General features: G+C 26.2%; 1 protein-coding gene and 1 long non-coding RNA gene across 2 annotated transcripts in view; one reads left to right on the top strand and one right to left on the bottom strand.

Annotated features, from left to right (window-relative positions):
* LOC127288193 (uncharacterized) overlaps positions 1–22,406 on the bottom strand; it is a 30,908-nt gene that overhangs the window by 1,115 nt on the left and 7,387 nt on the right. The window lies entirely within an intron of this gene.
* LOC127288185 (uncharacterized) overlaps positions 5,595–22,406 on the top strand; it is a 37,269-nt gene continuing 20,457 nt past the window's right edge. The window contains exon 1 of the mRNA XM_051315493.1: positions 5,595–5,889. Coding sequence (XP_051171450.1) covers positions 5,881–5,889 — 9 coding nt within the window. The 5' untranslated portion in view covers positions 5,595–5,880. The remainder of the gene's footprint in view (positions 5,890–22,406) is intronic.

Below are 22,406 nucleotides of genomic sequence, written 5' to 3'. Positions count from 1 at the left end.
AAATTAAATAATTTTCCAACTAGGGGAAATTAAATAGGAAAATCACTTTATCATGTTAACTGAATTTTTAAGAAAGTAGAATCAATTACTTATTGCTTCATGACAAATTAAGCGAATCATCATTATATCTTGTATCTGGTTTAACAAGAATGTCTTGGCATTAACACTAATTAACATTTAAATCTTATCTGAGAAATTTATTTCTCTCACTTGCGCACGTTTTATTCGCACAAAAAAAATTGTTTTATCATTTTTTTTTTAATTTTTGCATAATTTGTCACACAAATTTAACATTTTACATATAAATTTTTACTTTTATAAAGGGTTCAAATTTAAAAAATTTACTTTTTCCCCCCTCAATTTATATCGATAATGATTCATTTCGACCTCGGTAATATATGAAACGAATTTAGGAAATTAAGGCTAATCAATCATTCACGCTTTAGCCTTCTTTGTGCTGGTTTTTAAAAAGCCATGAATTTAAGTATATTCAATTCTTATTTCTATGTGATAAAGGTCAAAAACTACGTGATTAATCTCACATTTTTCTATTGTCACAAACAAATTCAATATAGTCAAAATGTGATGTTCAAATACAAAAAAAGTTGATTATGAAATAAATAAAAATCCCCCACACAAAAAATTTATTTAATCAGGAAATATTTTTTTTTTCATAAAAAAAAGAAAAACATGTTTTGTTTCATTTTTTATATTTCATTTTTAAGAGCAATTTTCTTGAATGTGTTTATAAAAAAAAAAAATTCAAACAATGCATTTAATTAAGTTTGTGTAATGTGTAGTTTTTTTGCACATTTAAAAATCTCGAGTATGTATGTACAGTGTCAATAATCGTTTCCATAGAAAATTAATTTTTTTCACGTCATTATTCTGTTTTTCTGATTGATTATTTATAATCACTGACAGAGATTGAAAAGTGGAATCTTTGTTTGTTTCTCTCTTTTTATTACAGCATAAATTAGTTCATTTGATAATACATTACACAATGTTAATTAAGAATAAATTTTTTTTTTTAAATTTAATTGGAGTTTGAAAAAAAATGAAAAAATTAATTTAATGTATTTAAAAATTTCAATAAATTAAATAAGAGAAAATTATAAAAGTAAATAAAACTTTTTTTGGGTCAAAAAATTTCGTTTGTAAAATTGATTTTTTTTCCAATAAAGAACGATTTTTCTCGATTATGCATATTACATACAATTAATTATGTGAGAGCAATTATTTGTTGATTAAAAAGTAAAAACTCGTTTTATAATCCACATGTCTGTTTTTTATTTTTATTTTTTTATTTAATAATCACACAATATCATTCTCTTCTCAATTATTTTCATCAAAATAATATACAGTTGCGCTGATACGATTATGCAGATTTTTTCACGTTCAATTTCCTTTAAAGGACTTCCGTTAAAAAATAATGACGCACATTTTACAAATCTTTTTATTATAAAGATAAAAATCTTTAAAAAATGTCCAATCTCGCGAATATGCTTAGAATAATTTAGAATATTATTATAATATTATATTTAATGCCTAACTTTTAATTTCATATTTTTTTTAACTATGGATTTTTATGTTAATAAATAACCCCCCCCCCCCAACCCTTTTATTTTGTGGTAGATCTTGATTTTTACGAGCAACCTTGAAAAAAAAAGAAAATGATAATCCTTTTGTCTATAGTCACATCTCGTATAACGACCCGGAATTCATTAGCAACTGACATCTCATTTGTTAGTAAAAAATGCAAAGCGGAAGTATTTTAATATCAAGAGTTTTGCGAAAGAAAAAAATTTTGTTTTGAATTTATTTCAATTTACAATTCAAACGCGATGTAATTTTCTTTTGCGGTCATGAGGAAGAATATCGTATATTATAATATATGAATTTCCGTGATTTTTGATGATGAGTTTTCATTCATTCATTTTTTTTTTTTTTTATTGAATTAAAAGAATTTACAGAAAGGGGGGGGGGGATTTTTTAGTTGTTGACATATTCGTCAAAGAAATTTTTTTATTTCTAACTTTAATTTTTTCCTTGTATGTGAAAATTTGTTTATAAGAATAATAATAAATAAATAATTTTAATTAATTAACAAAATAAACTATGTAACTTAATTCATAAAATTAATAAAATAATTAATTAAACAAATAAATTTTTTTAAATTAAAAATTAATAAAAAAAAAAAAAAATGGTAATTAAAAAGAGAAAAAATATATAAAATTAAGATAGCCACTCCTTATTTCGATAATTGAACACGAAATGTGATGATTGCAACAAAAAAAAAAAAAAAAAAAAAAACGTTGCAACCTGACGATTAGTTTTGAATAAAGCGTAGGACATTAGGGGCAATGTAACAATCATTACTGTCATTTGAAGGTATGCAATGACTTTGTTTTTTTTTGCAAGCGAACTTGTAAGTGGATCGGATTTGTGATTCACTGTGTCTGCAAGTGACTTTGTAATCCAATGAGCAAACCGTGGAATGCTAGATAAATGTTCCCGATTGAATGCAAATTAGAGCAATAAAGTTCGCCTTTATATAGCCAAATTAAGATTCACGAAACATTTACCTTTCATTTTATTTTCAAGTCTTCATTTTTTTTTTTAATTAAATTTTATTTTAACAATTATTATTAATTCGTATCAAAATATAAATTTTTATTATTAAATAAATAAATATATAAATAAATAAATAAATTAATTAATTAATTAATTAAGAAAACAACAAAGAAGACAAAAAAAAATTGTTAAATAATAAAAAACGAGTTCAATAAAAATTGGATAGCTTTTTTGTAAAAAAAAATATATATATATTTATATGTTTTCCAACAATTGTTTTTCAAACGAGAAACACATTTTTAGACAAATTATATCGTTATTTATTTAATAGTGTAACGTAAAAGAATACAATTTCCTTATTTGTACAATAATTACGGTAAAGGACAAAGTTACAAAATAAGAGCAAATAATTATTTATGTAAAAATATTCTTTTAAAAATAAATTCTCCATTATCTACAATAATTAATAATGACATTTGTAAATACTAAGAATCCTTTTTTAAATTTCACAGCATCTCTATTTCCAAACGTTTCTATAGTTATTACAAAATTTCTAATACGATGAGAAATACAAATATTTCATAAAAAAAAATATTTGGTAATTCAGAAAAACATGAAACTTGTAAATAATTGATAATTTTTTTTTATATCTTTTAAAAATAGAAACGTATTTTTCAAAAAAAAAATTAAAAAAAATTATGTCACTGAAAATTACATACAGATCAAGTTTTGTTAAATTACATACAGATCAAGTTTTGTTAAATTAACATATTAACAAATTATTATTATACATACTATAAATTATTATTATTATATATTATTAACCAATTAACTAATTTTTCAAACAATTTTCATCATTTAAAAAAAATATAAGTGAAATAAATAGAAATAATTTAGGATAATTACTAATTACTTAACTAATTACTTTTTCTTTTTTATTATAATTTTCTTTCTTTTTTCTTATCATAATAGTACTTTGTACGAAAGGGCGTTTTTTCTTTTTGTAAGCCCGTTGATACTTAAATAAATAAATAAATAATTAAAAATTATATGAAAAATACTAAAATAAAAATCCAATTAGAAAAATATAATTATTTATTATATATATATATTATATATTTTATAAATTAAATAACATTCTCATAACACACTGACCGTCTATAAATTATTTCTGACATTATTCAACAAAATATTTAATGACTAAAATGATTAAAATCTTATATGCGCTACATAATATCGTACATATTCATAAATCATAAATGTTGTTTACATGTCAATAGTTATTGCATTCCAAAACCCTTTTCCATCTACTAGAATATATTTTTTTTTTACATTGTCTATCACGATAAAATCTAATTTTTGCACCTAAAAGAAAAAAAAAAGAAAAACATTAAAAACTTTCCAATATATTAAATTAATTTTTCATTTAGTGGTAATAATTGAAAAATTCCCACAGCAATATGTCAAACAAATTAATAATAAATAATAATAAAATGAGGAAAATTTAAATAATTCTTGAATTTCATTCATGAAAATTCAAATTTATTCGTTATATTTCCGCGATCTTGTTTGCAAAAAAATGAACAATAATAATTTTAATAATAATAATAATAACGATAATATAATATAATATAATTATTATTTTTATTATTATTATTATTATTATTATTGTTATTAAAATTATTATTAATAATAATAAATTCTCTGGCTAGGTTAATTGTTAATGACACTTAATTATTCCCAATGAAAGAATTCATGTGCATCGTCAATGCACAAAGTCGAACAAGGATGCAGATTTCCTTTATCACGGACTTTGTGTAAAATATAAGAAAATATTTTTATGTCTCGCTAAGTGAAATAATTGGGATAATAAAACCAAAGTTAAATTTACTAATTAAGTAGTAACAAGAAGAATAAATTTCATGTTTTATTTTTCAACTAAACTTCACATTTTTTGTAATTATATATCATTATATTGAATACAGGGTCGAATCTTAGTTAATCAAGTATAATTATCATTATTAAAATGCATATAAATATATATATATATAAAATAATTTTAACTTAAAATTTTTTGTCACTTTTTTAAAAATTAATTTTTATATACAATTCAGTTAAAATTAGTTTAAATTTTTTATTCAAAAAATTTTTTTTTTTTATCTAATTATTTATTTAATTATTATTTAATTTATTGTATGGAAATATTTTTTAAATTTTCCTTGAGGCAATAAAATTTTGCAACCAAAAATTTATCTCCGCCTTTTTGGATCAATTTTGAATTTTTTTTTTAAATTTCATTTATAAATCACTTACAGTTTTTTCTTTGATCAAAAAAATTTTTACGTTTGCTTTTTTTTTGTCTATAAACGGACTCTTGCAGAAGTTTTACCATTTTTTTTGGGGAATTTTCTCTCAACAGTAAATCCAAAAAAAAATTTTAAGTGAATGAACTTGGTTCTTTTACATTTTAACTAAATATTATTATTTTTTTTTTATTTACATTTTGTTTCCGAAAAAGATTTTTATCAGGAACAAAAAAGAAACAAAATAGAAATTAATTAGTTAATAATTTTCATTCTTTGAAATCTAATAAATTTACAATTATAGAATAAATTTGAAATTTTCCTCAAAAGAATAAAATAATATTTCTTTTTTTTATTGTAAAAATCCTTTGAGAAAGTATAAATCTAATTCGATAAATCATCCTTTTCTTTGAAAATTAATTATCTGATTAATTATCGTTATCTTTTTGTGTGTCTCTCTCTCTTGTACTCAAGGTCATTGTGATGTTATCACCGGTACGGATTTCCGGTGGGGAAGGGAAGTTGAAAAATCTCTATCTCTTTTTTTTTTCTCTGGATGAGAAGAGAGACTCTAAAGCAAGGTCAAATTTTTCCTTTTTTCTTGAGAGGAGGGCAAAAATCACCTTGACCGTGAGGAAACTGTCAGGATCGTGTTGATTGGCGGGGGTCCTCTGCGACCTCCGACGACGACATATAAGTCCCAGTACCGACTCCCACCTTGCTTCAAACAGATCAAGCTCCTCTGACAAAACGTACTTTACCGATCTTATAGTTTACTTTACTTTTAAATATATATATATATTCACTCTCGCCTACCTTCAGAACGATCTTTTACCCACCCCTTCTTCGAGAGTTGTTTGTAGGCAGGAGCGCGGTAATTCGAACATTTTACAAGACTACCGCGCTAGTTGTTGGCCGACTTGTCCGGCGAACGGAAACTGCCGTCTCGCATATATACACCTTTTCCTGAAGAAGAAGAGACTGCGTTTTACGCGGATTAAAAATGAAATTCGTAAGTGTGATATATTTTTTTTAACTTCAAAAAAAAAAAATTAGTGAACGCGAGTGATTACATTTTTTGTGTGTTAAAAAAAAAAAAATTTTCTTCATAAATTCATGATATTTTTTTTTTTTTATACTCATTTCATTTTTTTTTCTATTTCTAAAGAGCATGAAAAAAGTTTAGTGTGGTATTTTTTTTTCTCAATCTCATTGTCCGGAACTGGTATATAGGTATTGTATATTTGGATTAATGTTTGTCCTCATCCTTTTGGTAAGCTATAAAATATTATATGCTTAGCTTTTAAATTATTAGAATATAAAAAAAATATATATGCTTGGGTTGTAAATCATAAAAATATAAAAAAAAGGAATTATAATGATAAAAAGAAAAAAAATTATAAACAAAAAGAAAATATCTCAATTTAGTTTTCCTATTTTTTTTTTATTAAATTCCACGAGTATATTTTTATTTAATTATATCAAGAATCGTGTAAATTTAATATTGTGCTGATATTAAAATTAAAAAAGAAAAAATTGCTTCAAAAATCCAGGGTTAAAAATTGATTTAATTTTTTTACAATTATAATTAATTCTTGTGAAATATTTTTTAAATTCTTTTTAATTATAACATATCGCATATATATATGAGACTAAAAACTTATGATTATTGTTTTCTGAGAGAGATTTAATTACTTTTTCTAATTAACTTATGTATGGGATTGTAATTAAGACGTCACCTTAACTGTAATTAACAATTTAAAAAAGGCGACGAATGGAGTACGTTTTATATATATATATATATATATATATATATATAACTACTCATTAAGGCAGTCTATACTTAATTGGTCCTTTTATCCTTTTTATAATGCCCAGAGTTTCTATAATGATAAAAATCAGTTTTGTGTGATTTTGTATTGTCAATAGTGTTGCATCGTGAATGAGAAAAACAGTTATCATATTTTAAACGTAGAATTCTCGCGAAAGAAATCTTTATGTAAATGCGGAAGGAAACGAAAATTGTTTGAAAAAAAAAATTCACAAGAATTAAAATTATAAATAATAAAAATTAGAAAAAAACTAGGGTTTCGTGGCCGTCGCTAAGGAAAAAAAATTCTTAACAACGGTTGCTAAGGCAAAAAGAATCATAGAAACCGTTGCTAAGGAACAAAAAATTCTTAGAAACCGTTGTTAGAGAACAAAAAATCCTTAGATACAACCGTTGCTAGGGAACAAAAAATCTTTATAAACCGTTGCTAGAGAACAAAAATTCCTTAGAAACCGTTGCTAGAGAACAAAAAATCCTTAGATACCGTTGCTAAAGAAAAAAAAGTCCTTAGATACCGTTGCCAAGGAAAAGAATCCTTAGCAACCGTTGCTAAGGACCAAAAAATTCTTAGAATCCGTTGTTAGGGAACAAAAAATCCTTAGATACAATTGTTACTAAGAAAAAAATCCTTAGCATCCGTTGCTATGGAAACATATCCTTAGATACCGTTGCTAAGGAAAATAATCCTTAGCAACCGTTGCTAGGGAACAAAAAATCCTTAGCTACCATTGCTAAGGAACAAAAAATTCTTAGAAACCGTTGTTAGGAAATAAAAAAATCCTTAGAAACCGTTGCTAGGGAACAAAAAATCTTTATAAACCGTTGCTAGAGATCAAAAAATCCTTAGATACAACCGTTCCTAAGGATTTTTTCCTTAGCAACCGTTGCTATGGAAACAAATCCTTAGATACCGTTGCTAAAGAACAAAAAATTCTTAAAAACCGTTGTTAGGGAATAAAAAATCCTTAGAAACCGTTGCTAGGGAACAAAAAATTCTTAAAAACCGTTGCTAGAGAACAAATAATCCTTAGATACAACCGTTGCTAAGGAATTTTTCTTAGCAACCGTTGCTATGGAAAAAATCGTTAGATACCGTTGCTAAAGAAAAAAAAGTCCTTAGATACCGTTGCCAAGGAAAAGAATCCTTAGCAACCGTTGCTAAGGAAAAGAATCCTTAGCTACCGTTGCTAAGGAACAAAAAATTCTTAGAATCCGTTGTTAGGGAACAAAAAATCCTTAGATACAATTGTTACTAAGAAAAAAATCCTTAGCATCCGTTGCTATGGAAACATATCCTTAGATACCTGCTAAGGAAAACTGGACCAACTCGAAGTTTCTGCGCATCTCTGGCAATTTTTACTCCAAAAATAGTAAAATTTATTATTTCTGTAGTAAATTTTACTGTTTCCGTAGTAAGTTTTACTATTTCTAGAGTAAAGTTAACTATTTTTGGAGTAAAAATTGCCAGAGATGCGCAGAAACTTCGAGTTGGTCCAGTTTTACTCTGAAAGTAGTAAAAGTTACTTTATAAAAGAAATCTTTTTTCTCCGTGTAGCAACTGTTACTAGAGAACAAAAAATCCTTAGCTACCGTTGCTAAGGAACAAAAAATTCTTAGAAACCGTTGTTAGGAAATAAAAAAATCCTTAGAAACCGTTGCTAGGGAACAAAAAATCTTTATAAACCGTTGCTAGAGAACAAAAAATCTTTATAAACCGTTGCTAGAGATCAAAAAATCCTTAGATACAACCGTTCGTAAGGATTTTTTCCTTAGCTACCGTTGCTAAGGAACAAAAAATCCTTAGATACCGTTGCTAAAGAAAAAAAGTCCTTAGATACCGTTGCCAAGGAAAAGAATCCTTAGCAACCGTTGCTAAGGAAAAGAATCCTTAGCTACCGTTGCTAAGGAACAAAAAATTCTTAGAATCCGTTGTTAAGGAACAAAAAATCCTTAGATACAATTGTTACTAAGAAAAAAATCCTTAGCATCCGTTGCTATGGAAACAAATCCTTAAATACCGTTGCTAAAGAACAAAAAATTCTTAGCTATCGTTGCTAAGGAACAAAAAATTCTTAGAAACCGTTGCTAAGGAACAAAAAATTCTTAAAAACCGTTGTTAGGGAATGAAAAATCCTTAGAAACCGTTGCTAGGGAACAAAAAATCTTTAGAAACCGTTGCTAGAGAACAAACAATCCTTAGATACAACCGTTGCTAAGGATTTTTTCCTTAGCTACCGTTGCTAAGGAACAAAAAATTCTTAAAAACCGTTGTTAGGGAATAAAAAATCCTTAGAAACCATTGCTAGGGAACAAAAAATCTTTAGAAACCGTCGGTAAGGAAAAAAAATCCTTATCAACAACCGTTGCTAATGAAAACAAATTCTTAGCAACCGTTACTATGGAAAAAAATTCTTAGATACCGTTCCTAAGAAAAAAAAGCCTTAGCAACCACAAAAAAAAATTGAATAATTAAACTTTTCAGAAGTCTTTTCATCACTCAATCAAAGGAACGTGCTTTATGATCGTTAAATTGACATAATGTAAAATACGAGTGCACTGCTAACAAGTATATAAAATATGATAAGTTTTGGAAGGGATGGGGAGAGAATTGTTTGTATATACATACATAATATATCTATATATACCTGATCACTGTTTATATAGGCCTCACTCAGAAATATACTACTGAACGTAAACCTCATTCGGTTTACTGGACTGAGGAGAGGCGTTAGACGTCATAAAACGAAAGATTTTATGATGTTAAAATAGAATTTATACCTTTATTACACTAGACGCTTTAATTATTATATTTTACACTCGCTGATAAAAAGCATAAATTGCTTTTTGATGTACATTTAATTTCTAGATCCGCTATATATGTATACGCAAAAAAAAAGAAAAAAAATATGGAAAAACATGTGACATTTTTATTTCACGTAATCACAAAACGTTCCTCTTATATATGTGGAATATACTTAAATAAATTATGTATTTCACAAAAAGGGGAGTGTTTTGTAAAAGTAATATTTTTCTCTTTATAAAATGCGCAAAATTTATTATAATAATATAATGATTTTTTTTATTCAATTTTTACTAAACACTTGAAAAATATTATTTATTGATGACAGAAAATAATTTTTTTAAATTATAAAATATTATTAAAAATAACTAACTAATAATAGTTAGAAAAGAATTGTCTATTTTTTAAGTTTGTAAATAATTGTAATAAACAATGAAAATTAAATCATGCGAGTATTTCTTTTTTTCTAAATAAAACTATAGTGTAATAAAATTTATTGGGATAATAATGATCATATAATAAATAACGATATAAGAAAATTAATATTTGTTAAAAAAAAAAAAAGATAAATAAAAACATGAATGTTCAATTAGCAGCAAATAAACCGAATATAAGGGCCCATAAAGTGAAACAATTGCAGAAATCGATTGTTAATCTTTATACAATATATAAACGTTGAAACATTATTAATATTTTACACACAGTGTTTAATTCTCTTTTAACACTTGATCTGAATTTAATTGATATTATAAATTAGCAAATAAATCTTGCACGCGGATTTTAATTATATCTCAAAGGAAAATTTTCTTTAGACAAATCCAATAATATTTCTCTCTCTCTCTCTATATATATATAAATAGAAACCATATGTGTTAGATATCAGTAGATCGCGTAAATATAATCAGCTTCAAATACGTCTATCGAATAAATTCCATTTGATTTCGTTTCTCTCTATACTATAAAGGCACATTTCTCCAAGTGTACATATAATGTAACGATCAGTTTACAGGATACTTATCACACTTGCCCGTTAGGTTTGAATCTAGAAATTGTATTTACCCACACACACATACACACGTATATGTTAAAAAAATATTTCAAGTAAATGGGGTTGTTACTATACGCACTGGGGAAAAATTATGGGTTTCAAAAGACAATCAAATGAATCAGAGCGTATTTTATGGCATGTCATTGCCAGTCTATATAACGTTACGAGAAGAGTCAGAGCATTATTCGAAAGTATACGCAATCACATATACGATAAACAAGTGCTAACATGTCCACTTAATTGTGAAAACAACTATTTCAACTTTTTAGGGGGAACTGATTACGAGATACGCTGTGTATAGCACGTTACATTTAAAGAATTATAGTTGTAATAATGATAATAATAAAAGTGAGAAAACAAGGCAATTAATCAATTTAAATACACAGTGAATAATTAGTGATTACTTTTAAATTCGAATTAATTGGCTTTTTCAACTATATTATTCTTTTAATGAAAATAGTAATAATAACAATTCGCATTCGTTGTCATGGTAACTGTTATGCTATACTGGTAATCGTTACCATGGCAATAGTTTTTATACTAGTAACCGTTGCTATGGTAACTGTTGAAAGACTAGTAACAGTTATTATAGTAATAGTTGCTATACTAGTAAGCTTTGTATTTGTTACTATGGTAATCGTTGACATGATAATAGTTGCTATACAAGTAAGCGTTGCTACAATAATCGTTTTTCTACTAGTAACTGTTGCCATGGTAACAGTTTTTATACTAGTAACTGTTGCCATGGTAACAGTTTCTATACTAGTAACTGTTGCCATGGTAACAGTTTTTCTACTGGTAACTGTTGCCATGGTAACAGTTTCTACACTAGTAACCGTTGCCAGAATAGTAACAGTTACTATAGTAATAGTTGCTATACTAGTAACCTTTGTATTTGTTGCTAAGGTAATCGTTGACATGATAATAGTTGCTATACAAGTAAGCGTTGCTATAATAATCGTTTTTATACTAGTAACTGTTGCCATGGTAACAGTTTTTCTACTAGTAACTGTTGCCAAGGTAACAGTTTCTATACTAGTAACCGTTCCAGAATAGTAACAGTTACTATACTAGTAACCGTTGCCAGAATAGTAACAGTTACTATAGTAATAGTTGCTATACTAGTAACCTTTGTATTTGTTGCTATGATAATAGTTGCTATGATAATAGTTGCTATGATAATAGTTGCTATGATAATAGTTGCTATGATAATAGTTGCTATGATAATAGTTGCTATGATAATAGTAACTATACTAGTAAACGTTGCTATAATAACCGTTACTATAATAATAATTGTTACCATAGTAACCGTTATTATATTAGTTACCGTTACTATTACCATTGCCATGGTAATAGTTTCTATACTAGTAGCAGTTTCTATAGTAACCGTTGCTATACCAATATGTGTTGCTAAGGTAATAGTTACCATGATAACCGTTACTTTATTAGTAACCATTATCATGGTAATAGTTACTATACCAGTAACAGTTGCTATAGTAATAGTTGCTATACTGGTAATAGTTATTACAGTAAACGTTATAGTAATAGTTGCTATACTTTAATAGTTACTACAGTAAGCGTTATAGTAATAGTTACTATACTGGTAATAGTTACTGTAGTAAGCGTCATAGTAATATTTGCTATACTGGTAACAGTTACTATAGTAAGCGTTGCTATTCTAGTATATGTTACAATGGTAAATGTTACCATGGTAAATGTTACTCTATTAGTGACCGTTGCCATGGTAATAATTACTATACTAACAACTATTACCATAATAATAGTAATAGTTTTAATTTGTATACCATAAATTGTAATATTAATATTCTATTTTTTTATAAGCACTGACGGGAAATTTGAAAGTTTTCATCTTTTTAAATTCTGCAGTAGTAAAGGTCAGTTTGGTCAGACAGTATAGAGATGAAAAGTTTTTTGAATTATACAGCCAGTAGAATGAGTCAATTTTTGGTCAGACAAGGAGCTTTCTTAGCAATTCGATTCTTATATAGCATTCTAGCAAAAAAAAAAAAAAAGAAGAAAATATTTGTTAATTTTAATGTACTAATTTTTATATTTAATTGAAAAATTATTATAATTAATATTGATAACATTTTAATTAATTAATTACTTTAATAATAAAATAAATTGAGTCTTAATTAGTTAAAAGCAGTTAATTTCATTTTACAATTTTACTATTCTTTTATTATTATTATTGTTGTTGTTGTTGTTTTAGAATTTTCCTATAAAATTTGAAATTATTTCAAAGGAATTTGTTCTTTTTTTTCAATGTCAATGAGAAATGATTATCATGAGGTTTTTTTTTTTTATTTACGAAGAATTAATACACGTACGAGTAAATATATATATATATATATAACGAGAATGAGTAAGACTAACTCAAGTCACGGCGATTCATTCATAAGATCGCAGGGAGATCGTGGCCCACGGCGAGACAAGTCCAACTTCGGCCTTGCCCCAGGCTTGGTTAGTATAGTATATATATATACAATTCAATCTTTTCTCATTCATCTCTCTACTTTTTGCCATAATCAATCACCATTAGTTAAACGCTTCCAAATTAACTACCGTTTTTTTTACATGGAAAAAAAATCTTTATCTTGAACAGCTATATGTTTCTTTAGAATAGGGAAAACTTTCGCTGTTCTAGTGAAACTTATAATAGCTGTTCTAGGTAAAGACTTTTTTCCGTGTAATTTACAAGTAACCATGGTAATTACGAGTAATAGTTGTAATTTATGGTAGTTGTAAGTAATACTTACAATTTATGGTAGATGTAAGTATTGCTTACAATTTATGGTAGTTGTAAATACTAGTTACAATTTATGGTTGTTATAAGTAATAGTTACTATTAATGATAGTTGTAACAGTTACAATTTATGGTAAATATGGTATATATTTATGGTAACTATAGTAGTTACACTATTAATGGTATTTGAAAAAAATTCTGTTTACAGTGTATGGTAGTTATTATTATTGTTACAATTACAATAAATAAAGAGTAACTATTGTTGATAGTTAAATTGATAATAATTACAACTGGTAATTGTTACAATCGATAATAGTTAAAGACGATAATAATTACAATTGTAAGTAGCATTTGCACCTTAATTTTGATTATTTACTGTAATTACATACCACCAATATCAATGGTTGGTAATTAATTACAATAGAAAAATACCTACAATTACAATTAATTGACACAGTTTATGTTAGAAAAAATTATATCACTTACAATATTGTCATTTCTTAAAATTTGTTACAATTTGTCCATAATTACACTGTAAAACGAGAGGTATTAAATTAATACCAACTTTAGGTACTAAATTGCCTTTTGTTTCTATTTTAATAGGTACCTAAAATCGGTACTATTTTAGTACCTTCTTTTTACAGTGTAAAATGAAAAATTTGCTAAAAAAATACTAAAACACAATGCTAGAGTTAAAAAAATTTCTTTGACACTCTATAAATTAAAAAAGAAAATTGTTATCAGATAATAAATTACGCGAAATTAGTATAATTTTTATATTAAAAAATATATCTAACACGTAATTTTATTTATGTAAAATAATAAAACATACGTCTAATATAATCGACAAACAAATTATATTAAAATTTGTACACACATATAATAATAATAATTTCCATATACAAGCATATATATAATAATACCTAAAAATAATAATTCATACACGTAATGGGTCATACGCATACTAATGTGACAAAACCTCGTGATCAAAATCCGGACTGATTAAGCAATTCGAACAAGAAGTGTATAATCCAGTTCAGTTGCTACACATTTATGTATATATATATATATATATATATATACACACGTGGCGACGAACAGCTTTTCTCGATTGCGAGAATTATTATCTCGATACATTACATCTTTTTAGTGATAAAGTGGTTTTCGATTACGTTTCATACATTAGTTTCTCTCTCTCTCTCTCTCTCTCTCTGTCGCTCAATTCCAACCCCCAGTTTTGAGCTCAATATTGCTTACGTATGGAAAGGAGGCTCGCCCGCGTTTTCTATCATATATATATATATCTATATGTTTATATTTCTTATATCAACTTCTTATGCAATTTTCATATCGAAAAATTGTTTATTTTACCGCATGTTTCAAATGATTAGAAATTACGTAATATCGATATCAATTTTTTTTTTTTTTTGGATTCAATGACTTTCTCACCTTTTGCACTTTTCTCGCAGCGCTACATTTTTTTTTTTACAAAAACAAATTTTGGAATTTAAAATAATAAATTAAAGAAATAAATTTTCTTCCAAATAATTTTTTGGCAAATTAATTATTTTATTATAATTAATATTAATTTAATAATTAATTCATTAATTACTCTTAAATTAATAATTTAATTATTAATTAATTGAAATAATATTAATATTTTGTCACTTGTGAGCAAAAAAAAATACAAAAATTGATATTAGTTTTCTGTTTATTGCACCTTTTTGTATATATGCACATTATGTCGTTTTAGTAATGACATGTAATTTACAAATTTTCCTCATATATATATATATATATATAAGTATAATTCGTAGCGTTACTTAAATACATGAGTAATTCAATATAGATACAGCTCATGAACATTCTCTAATGTCTTATAAAGTCTCTATCATATTTCCATTACATTTTCCATAGAGAAGACATTGAGTAGTTGTGAGCGCGTGATTACGAGTAAAATAAATTCCACATGATCATTTAAATGAATCGATATATAAATAGTTCTATATATCTATAATAAAAAGAAAAAAAATTCAAATACCAATCAAGAAAGGAATAATTCAATGAACCCTATATGTAGCTTTATCAAATAAAATATATTAAAGAATTTTTTTTTTCCAATCTATAAATAGTGGGGAAAATTTCTTAATCAACATTTGCATGCAATTATTTAATTATCAGGAATTTATAATCATTAAATTTTATTTTACAACGGACATGATTTTTTTTTTTTTTTTTTTTTTTTTTGCTATAAATATATTGATATATAGAAAAAGTTAAAGCAAACTATTAAATTTTCTAAACAACTCATTAATAAGAAATAAAATGGGGCCAAAGTCAAGAAGAAAAATATATAATACATTTCCTTGTCCTAGTAAAACACACACACACATATACGATTCTAAAAAGATAATTGCCTTCCCATTTGTTACACGAGTATTTAACCTTAGATTATGGTCTTTTACTTGATTTTGCCGCACAAGAGAGACTTTCCAAGGAGCATCGGCGCCTTTCTCTTTTTTCCTCAACGCGATCGAAATACAAGAAATACATTATTAATTGAGGATTTGATCCTCGAGACAATGTCTCATATATATATATATATAGTGTTCAATGGAAATTCCTTACAGAGGCAGAAAGATATTGATCTTGAGAAACTTTGATATTTTTATCGATATCGTTTGTTAATAGCTTTAATAAAGTATACATTTTTTTTCTTTTCTTTATACAAGACATAATGGAACTCGTGATGCCATGAATTTCACGCTCTGATGACGTTTAATTTTACACATATTATTATTATAATTTTTAATCACAATTGTTTCTTTATTTTTTATCCCTCAATTTGGGGAAAAAAAATTTTATTTATAAAAATTCTCTTAGGAAGGGGGGGGGGGGGAATAAAAAAGTAACTTAGAAAGCAAAATATAAAATTTAACTACTTAAAAGTAGATTTTTTATTGTATGTGAAATTGCAAATTTTATTCGATAGCTTCCTCATACTTTGGAATGTTCTTCCTTAGATATACATATTAATTTACAGCATTCAATGAAATTATATTATTTTTTTTATTTATATTTATTTATTTATTATTTATATTCTCTTATTTTTATTATTTTTTTTTTATTTTATTATTTTTTTTTATTTTTATTATTTTTATTTATATACAAAAAAATAATTTTCTCCTTTGTTTTTCAATATAAGATATCTCGTTTCTTTAAAATGAAACAATCTGTGCATAACACGTTACATTCGACATATATATATTTATAATTTCAATTGAAAACTGAGAAACATGAAGAAAATTAAAGTTTCGAAAGCAGCAAATTATATATACCCATCGTTAAAAAAAAAGGCATGAAAAACGGGTTTTCATATTAAATTTTTGTTCACGATTCTTTTTTCATTTTTTTTTTTTTTTTGACGACGTTACCGAACCATGACATATACACGAGTATATATTTAATCAAATCAAACTTTTCTTTCGCTTGAATGCTTCATATCAATTATCCAATATTTATTTTAGCTTGAAAAAAAAATTCTAATGAAAATTCATAATCTCGCGATATAAATAAGAGGAGGGGGTTAATGTAATCGTTGCCCCCAAAAATATATACAGTAATAGACTTTGATAATTTATATTCATATAAATTTATCGAAAGTAGTTTAAAATAAATTTGTCCTTGTTAGAAATTGTAAACAGAATTGAATAATAAATCATTTTGCAATTTTAAAGTCGCAAATCAAAAAAAAAAAAAAAAAAAAAATTGTCATGATCTACTAATTATCCCCTATTATTATTCTATTATCGTAAAATAAAAGTGATTTGACTTTTTTCTATAGATTTATTTATTTTTTTTTTTTTTTTGGTAACTTAATTTATTAAAAAGGTGAAATACGTTAATTTATTCATAAATATTTGACATTTGATTTTGGTATTTAAAAACTAATTTCTCTTTTTTTAAATATTTCTCAAACGAATTGCTTCATTATATCTCTTTAAAAAGAAACTATATATATATATAATTAAAGCATAATCATTAAGACAGTTACATGTTGAGAAATTTTCATCATCAATTAATTTTATTACCAAAGAAAGTTTTCTATTTTTTTTTTTTTTTTTTGCTAGTCTGATGATTTTTAATAACACAAGAAACATATCTATCAACTATGATGATACAGATAGTAAAAATAGATATTTTTTTCTCCTAGATCTTGGATGAAAGATTAACTCCGATTTCCGACAGGGAACATACAAGTTAAATCAGACTTTTGCTATATTATATGACTTTCACTATTTACTGTAGCAGTGTATAAGAATTTTTAGTGTTATCATTTGAAAAAGAGGCGTCTGCTTTCCATTCTCACACTGCATTTTCGATCAAATGATAAGAATTACAAGTTTCTCAATTCCTCTTTGATAAATGAAAAAAGAATGATATTTTTCCTCTAGATTAGAAAATTGAAAAGGGAATTTTTTCTAAATAAAATATCGTTGCAAACAGTAATGGAAAATTTTTATTTACAATTTACCAAAAAATGGTACGGGAGTCCTACACATTACCAAAATGATCTTTAGTAATTTTATAATTTATTATCGTTACAATTAATGATAGTTACAATTAATTTATATATTTACATTAGAAATTACAGAAACGATAAAAGGAAAAAAAAAATTATAAATAGGATTTTTCAAACAAAAACCATTTTTTTTGTAACGACCTTCAACTTCCCAAACTCTTAAAAAAAAGATCTTAAATCACAATATTCTACAATAAAAAAAAAATCACAGTGAATGATAAATTATTTTTAGTACGCAAATACCGTTTTTCTACAATCAAAAATAATAAGTCGATTGTCTACAATTTTTATGTTTCATATATAAAATACGGGTAGCGAGAAATTGATAACTACTTTCTATTTTATCTTAAATTTAACCTATCTCCAACCAGCATGTCATATATAGAAAATAATTTTCCATTTTCTGTTCTAAAACTATATTTTTAAATTATTCCAGAAATTATTTTTCATATAATGATATTATCATTCTCAATATAATTTGTGTTAAAAAAAAATCGTAGTTATAATTGAATAAACATGTAAAAAATTTCTTTTAAAAGATAACAACAAGTGGAAAATTGCAAACCCTCGTTATAATTTATGAACCCATAAAATACAATTACGTGTCGAAACAGGGATTTTCTTTTTTATTAATTTAATAACAAGATTCTTCTTTGCATTAAAGGTTATAGACACACTTTATTGATGCTTGCGGCTTTTACATCGATAATTTCGACTCCCATATTTTATATTGTTCCCGCGATAACTGTTGTGCACGTTATTTGGATAAGACAAAAAAAATTTTTTTTTTGTACTAAATTATCTATTAAAATACAAGAATAGTGGGATTATTGAAAAGAACGTGAAGTAAATGATTCCGGCGTTTAGATCAATGTACGATACAAAAGCCGCCGCGTATACAAGTTTAAAAGATATCTATAAAGGGTTATAAAAGGTGATTCGAATCCTTACATAATTCGTTGGCCTTTCGCAAAACTTCCCGCATTTAGTAATCATTCATGGGTAAAAATGTTTAATTTAATAAATTTTGTTTAAAAGTTCAGGGCACTGTTTTTTTATACTCTCTAAAAATCTGTTAGCCACTAAGTGACACGTGTCAATAAAACAAGTTACATTTAACTTCACATCACAATTTTATTTTCAATATAATTGACCAACTCTCTAAATCTGAATTAGTAAAAATGTTTACTAATTTGAATTAGTGACTCACTTTTTGCTTCTGAATTAGTAAAATTTATTATTAGTAACTTTTACTAATAATTAGTAAAATTTAACTAATTCAGAAGCAAAAAGTGAATCACAAATTCAAATTAGTAAACATTTTTAATAATTCAGATTTAGAGAGTATGGAAGACTTTTTTTTGTTCTTAGAGTGCTGAAAATTTTTTTCTCAAAATCAGTAAGCTAATATTTACAAGCTGCAAGAAAAATAGAGAATTTTTTTTTTAATACATACATTTTTCTGTATTTTAATAATGTATAGAGTATACTTATTAATTAATGTAATTAATTTATTATTTATTATTAATTAATATTTCATGTGTACGCTATTTAAAGAAATATTGTAGTACTATTTCAAGAAATAAAGAATAATTTCTATGGGAGATTGTTATTTTTCTTTTAATGCAGATTCTAGTAGCGTGCTTTCGTGGTTAGGTGGTTAGAGTGCTGACTTGCCAACATTAGGGTCGCGTGTTCAATTCCTGACGCCGTGAGAATTTTTTCTCCGTTATAGATATACAATAGAATTTAATATTTAGAATACGCATCAATAAATGTATCATGTAATGAATAAATAAATAAACTTCCAATAATAATAATAATAAACAATTATCAGTAGTTAATAATTACAATTGATGGTAATTGCAGTAGCAGTGTAATTACAATTGATTAATAGTATCAGTTCGATGGTAGTTATAATTGTTGGTAGTTCAGTTATAAATAAATCGTATTTACAACCAGTGATTAGTTTACATACAATGGTAGAAATTGTATTTACATCCAATGCTAAAAATTGTATTTACATCCAATGCTAAAAATTGTATTTACATCGGATAATAAAAATTGTATTTATATGCAATGGTAGAAATTGTATTTATAATCATTGATAGCTCCATATCAATTGTAGTTTCTACTATAAATAAAAAAAAAACTATGGTATAGAAACTACCATTAATATAAATTACAAACAGTAATATATGTACAATTGATAAAAATTCTGGATATATTAAAAATACTATCACTGTCAAAAATTGTTTAAAAATCAAAAATAATTACAATAAATGATAGCGTTATACAAACCGGCCAAGCCTAATTCCTACACGCAGCTACACACATTTTATTCCCTATGCGTTTCTATATGCACATATTTTTACATTCATAGTATGTCTATTTTTTTTTTTTTTTTTTAATTTCCATACAGCAAATGATTACGTAATAAAATTTGAAGCATACATTAATTATAACGACTGACAATCGCGGGGGATTAGAAGTAGACATGGGTAAAGGACTTTCTCGCGTTTACCATTTTCGCAATGTCGCGCTTTATATCACTTATATACGCATGTATAGAAATATATATATATATATATACAAATAAATGTTCTCAAGCTCCTCTTGCTAATGATGTCCCGTCTTTTGGGCCTAAAAATAAAAAGGAAACGAGATTTGCGATAATGGTATATGGATATGCTTGCATGATTTATTGAGACGTCACGCAAAGGCATATGGTCGAATATGCTTAAGGAAGCCGCTCTTTTATATATAGTATACACGAGCATATTTCTATTTACTCTCGACATTAAATAGAATAAATACAATCTCGTACTATTTTCATGCAACAGGGGCTCGTTACCGCGTCTCTATATAGATCCACTTTATATATTACAAAACATGTATATCAAACTTATATATATATAAAGTGAATTTGCATTTACAAAACATAAACACTAATTTCACTCAAGTCTTCATTTTTCCTATGTTGTTGATGATGATGATGATGATGATATGGTATTTTCATTAGCCACACATTGAGATTGCAAAAGTTTTATTTTATTGATATATTTATGTGTCGGTTCATTAAGTTGTTCTTGAGGCAAAAAAAAACACTTTTTCAATTACGATATATCCTAAGCAACCGTTGCTAATGTTTTTTTTCTTAGTAACCGTTGCTAAGGATTTTTATTCCTTACAAACGGTTGCTAAGATTTTCTTTTCTTAGCTAAGGATATTTTTTACTTAGCAACGGTTGTTAAGATTTTCATTCCTTAGCTAAGAATATTTTTTACTTAGCAACGGTTGCTAAGATTTTCATTCCTTAGCTAAGAATATTTTTTCCTTAGCAACGGTTGCTAAAAATATGTTTTCTTTGGAAACCGTTGCTAAGGATTTTTATTCCCTACCAACGGTTGCTAAGGGTATTTTTTCCCTAGCAACGGTTGTTAAGAATATTTTTTCTTTGGAAACAGTTGCTAAGGATTTTTATTTTCTACCAACGGTTGCTAAGATTTTTATTAGATTGCTAAGGCTATTTTTACCTTAGCAATGGTTGCTAAAAATATTTTTTCTTTGGAAACCGTTGCTAAGGATTTTTATTCCCTACCAACGGTTGCTAAGGATATTTTGTCTTTAGCAACGGTTGTTAAGAATATTTTTTCTTTGGAAACAGTTGCTAAGGATTTTTATTCCCTACCAACAGTTGCTAAGATTTTCTTTCCTTAGCAAAGGATATTTTTTCCTTAGCAACGGTTGCTAAGGATATTTTGTCTTTAGCAACGGTTGCTAAGATTTTCTTTCCTTAGCTAAGGATATTTTTTCCTTAGCAACGGTTGCTAAGATTTTTATTTCTTTGCTAAGGATATTTTTTCCTTAGCAACGGTTGCTAAAAATATTTTTTCTTTGGAAACCGTTGCTAAGGATTTTTATTCCCTACCAACGGTTGCTAAGGGTATTTTTTCCCTAGCAACGGTTGTTAAGAATATTTTTTCTTTGGAAACAGTTGCTAAGGATTTTTATTCCCTACCAACGGTTGCTAAGGATATTTTGTCTTTAGCAACGGTTGCTAAGATTTTCTTTTCTTAGCTAAGGATATTTTTTCCTTAGCAACGGTTGCTAAGATTTTCTTTCCTTAGCTAAGGATATTTTTTCCTTAGCAACGGTTGCTAAGATTTTTATTTCTTTGCTAAGGATATTTTTTCCTTAGCAACGGTTGCTAAAAATATTTTTTCTTTGGAAACCGTTGCTAAGGATTTTTATTCCCTACCAACGGTTGCTAAGGGTATATTTTCCCTAGCAACGGTTGTTAAGAATATTTTTTCTTTAGAAACAGTTGCTAAGGATTTTTATTCTGTACCAACGGTTGCTAAGATTTTCTTTCCTTAGCAAAGGATATTTTTTTCTTAGCAACGGTTGCTAAAAATATTTTTTCTTTGGAAACGGTTGCTATAAGGATTTTTATTCCCTACCAACGGTTGCTAAGGATATTTTTTCCCTAGCAACGGTT

The sequence above is a fragment of the Leptopilina boulardi genome, unplaced genomic scaffold (genome assembly GCF_019393585.1).
Source record: "Leptopilina boulardi isolate dan_hultmark-lab unplaced genomic scaffold, ZJU_Lbou_2.1 LbouV2_38, whole genome shotgun sequence".
Lineage (NCBI taxonomy): Eukaryota > Metazoa > Arthropoda > Insecta > Hymenoptera > Figitidae > Leptopilina > Leptopilina boulardi.
The sequence above is the reverse complement of the archived record's forward strand: the minus strand, read 5'-3'. Positions and strand labels throughout refer to the sequence as shown.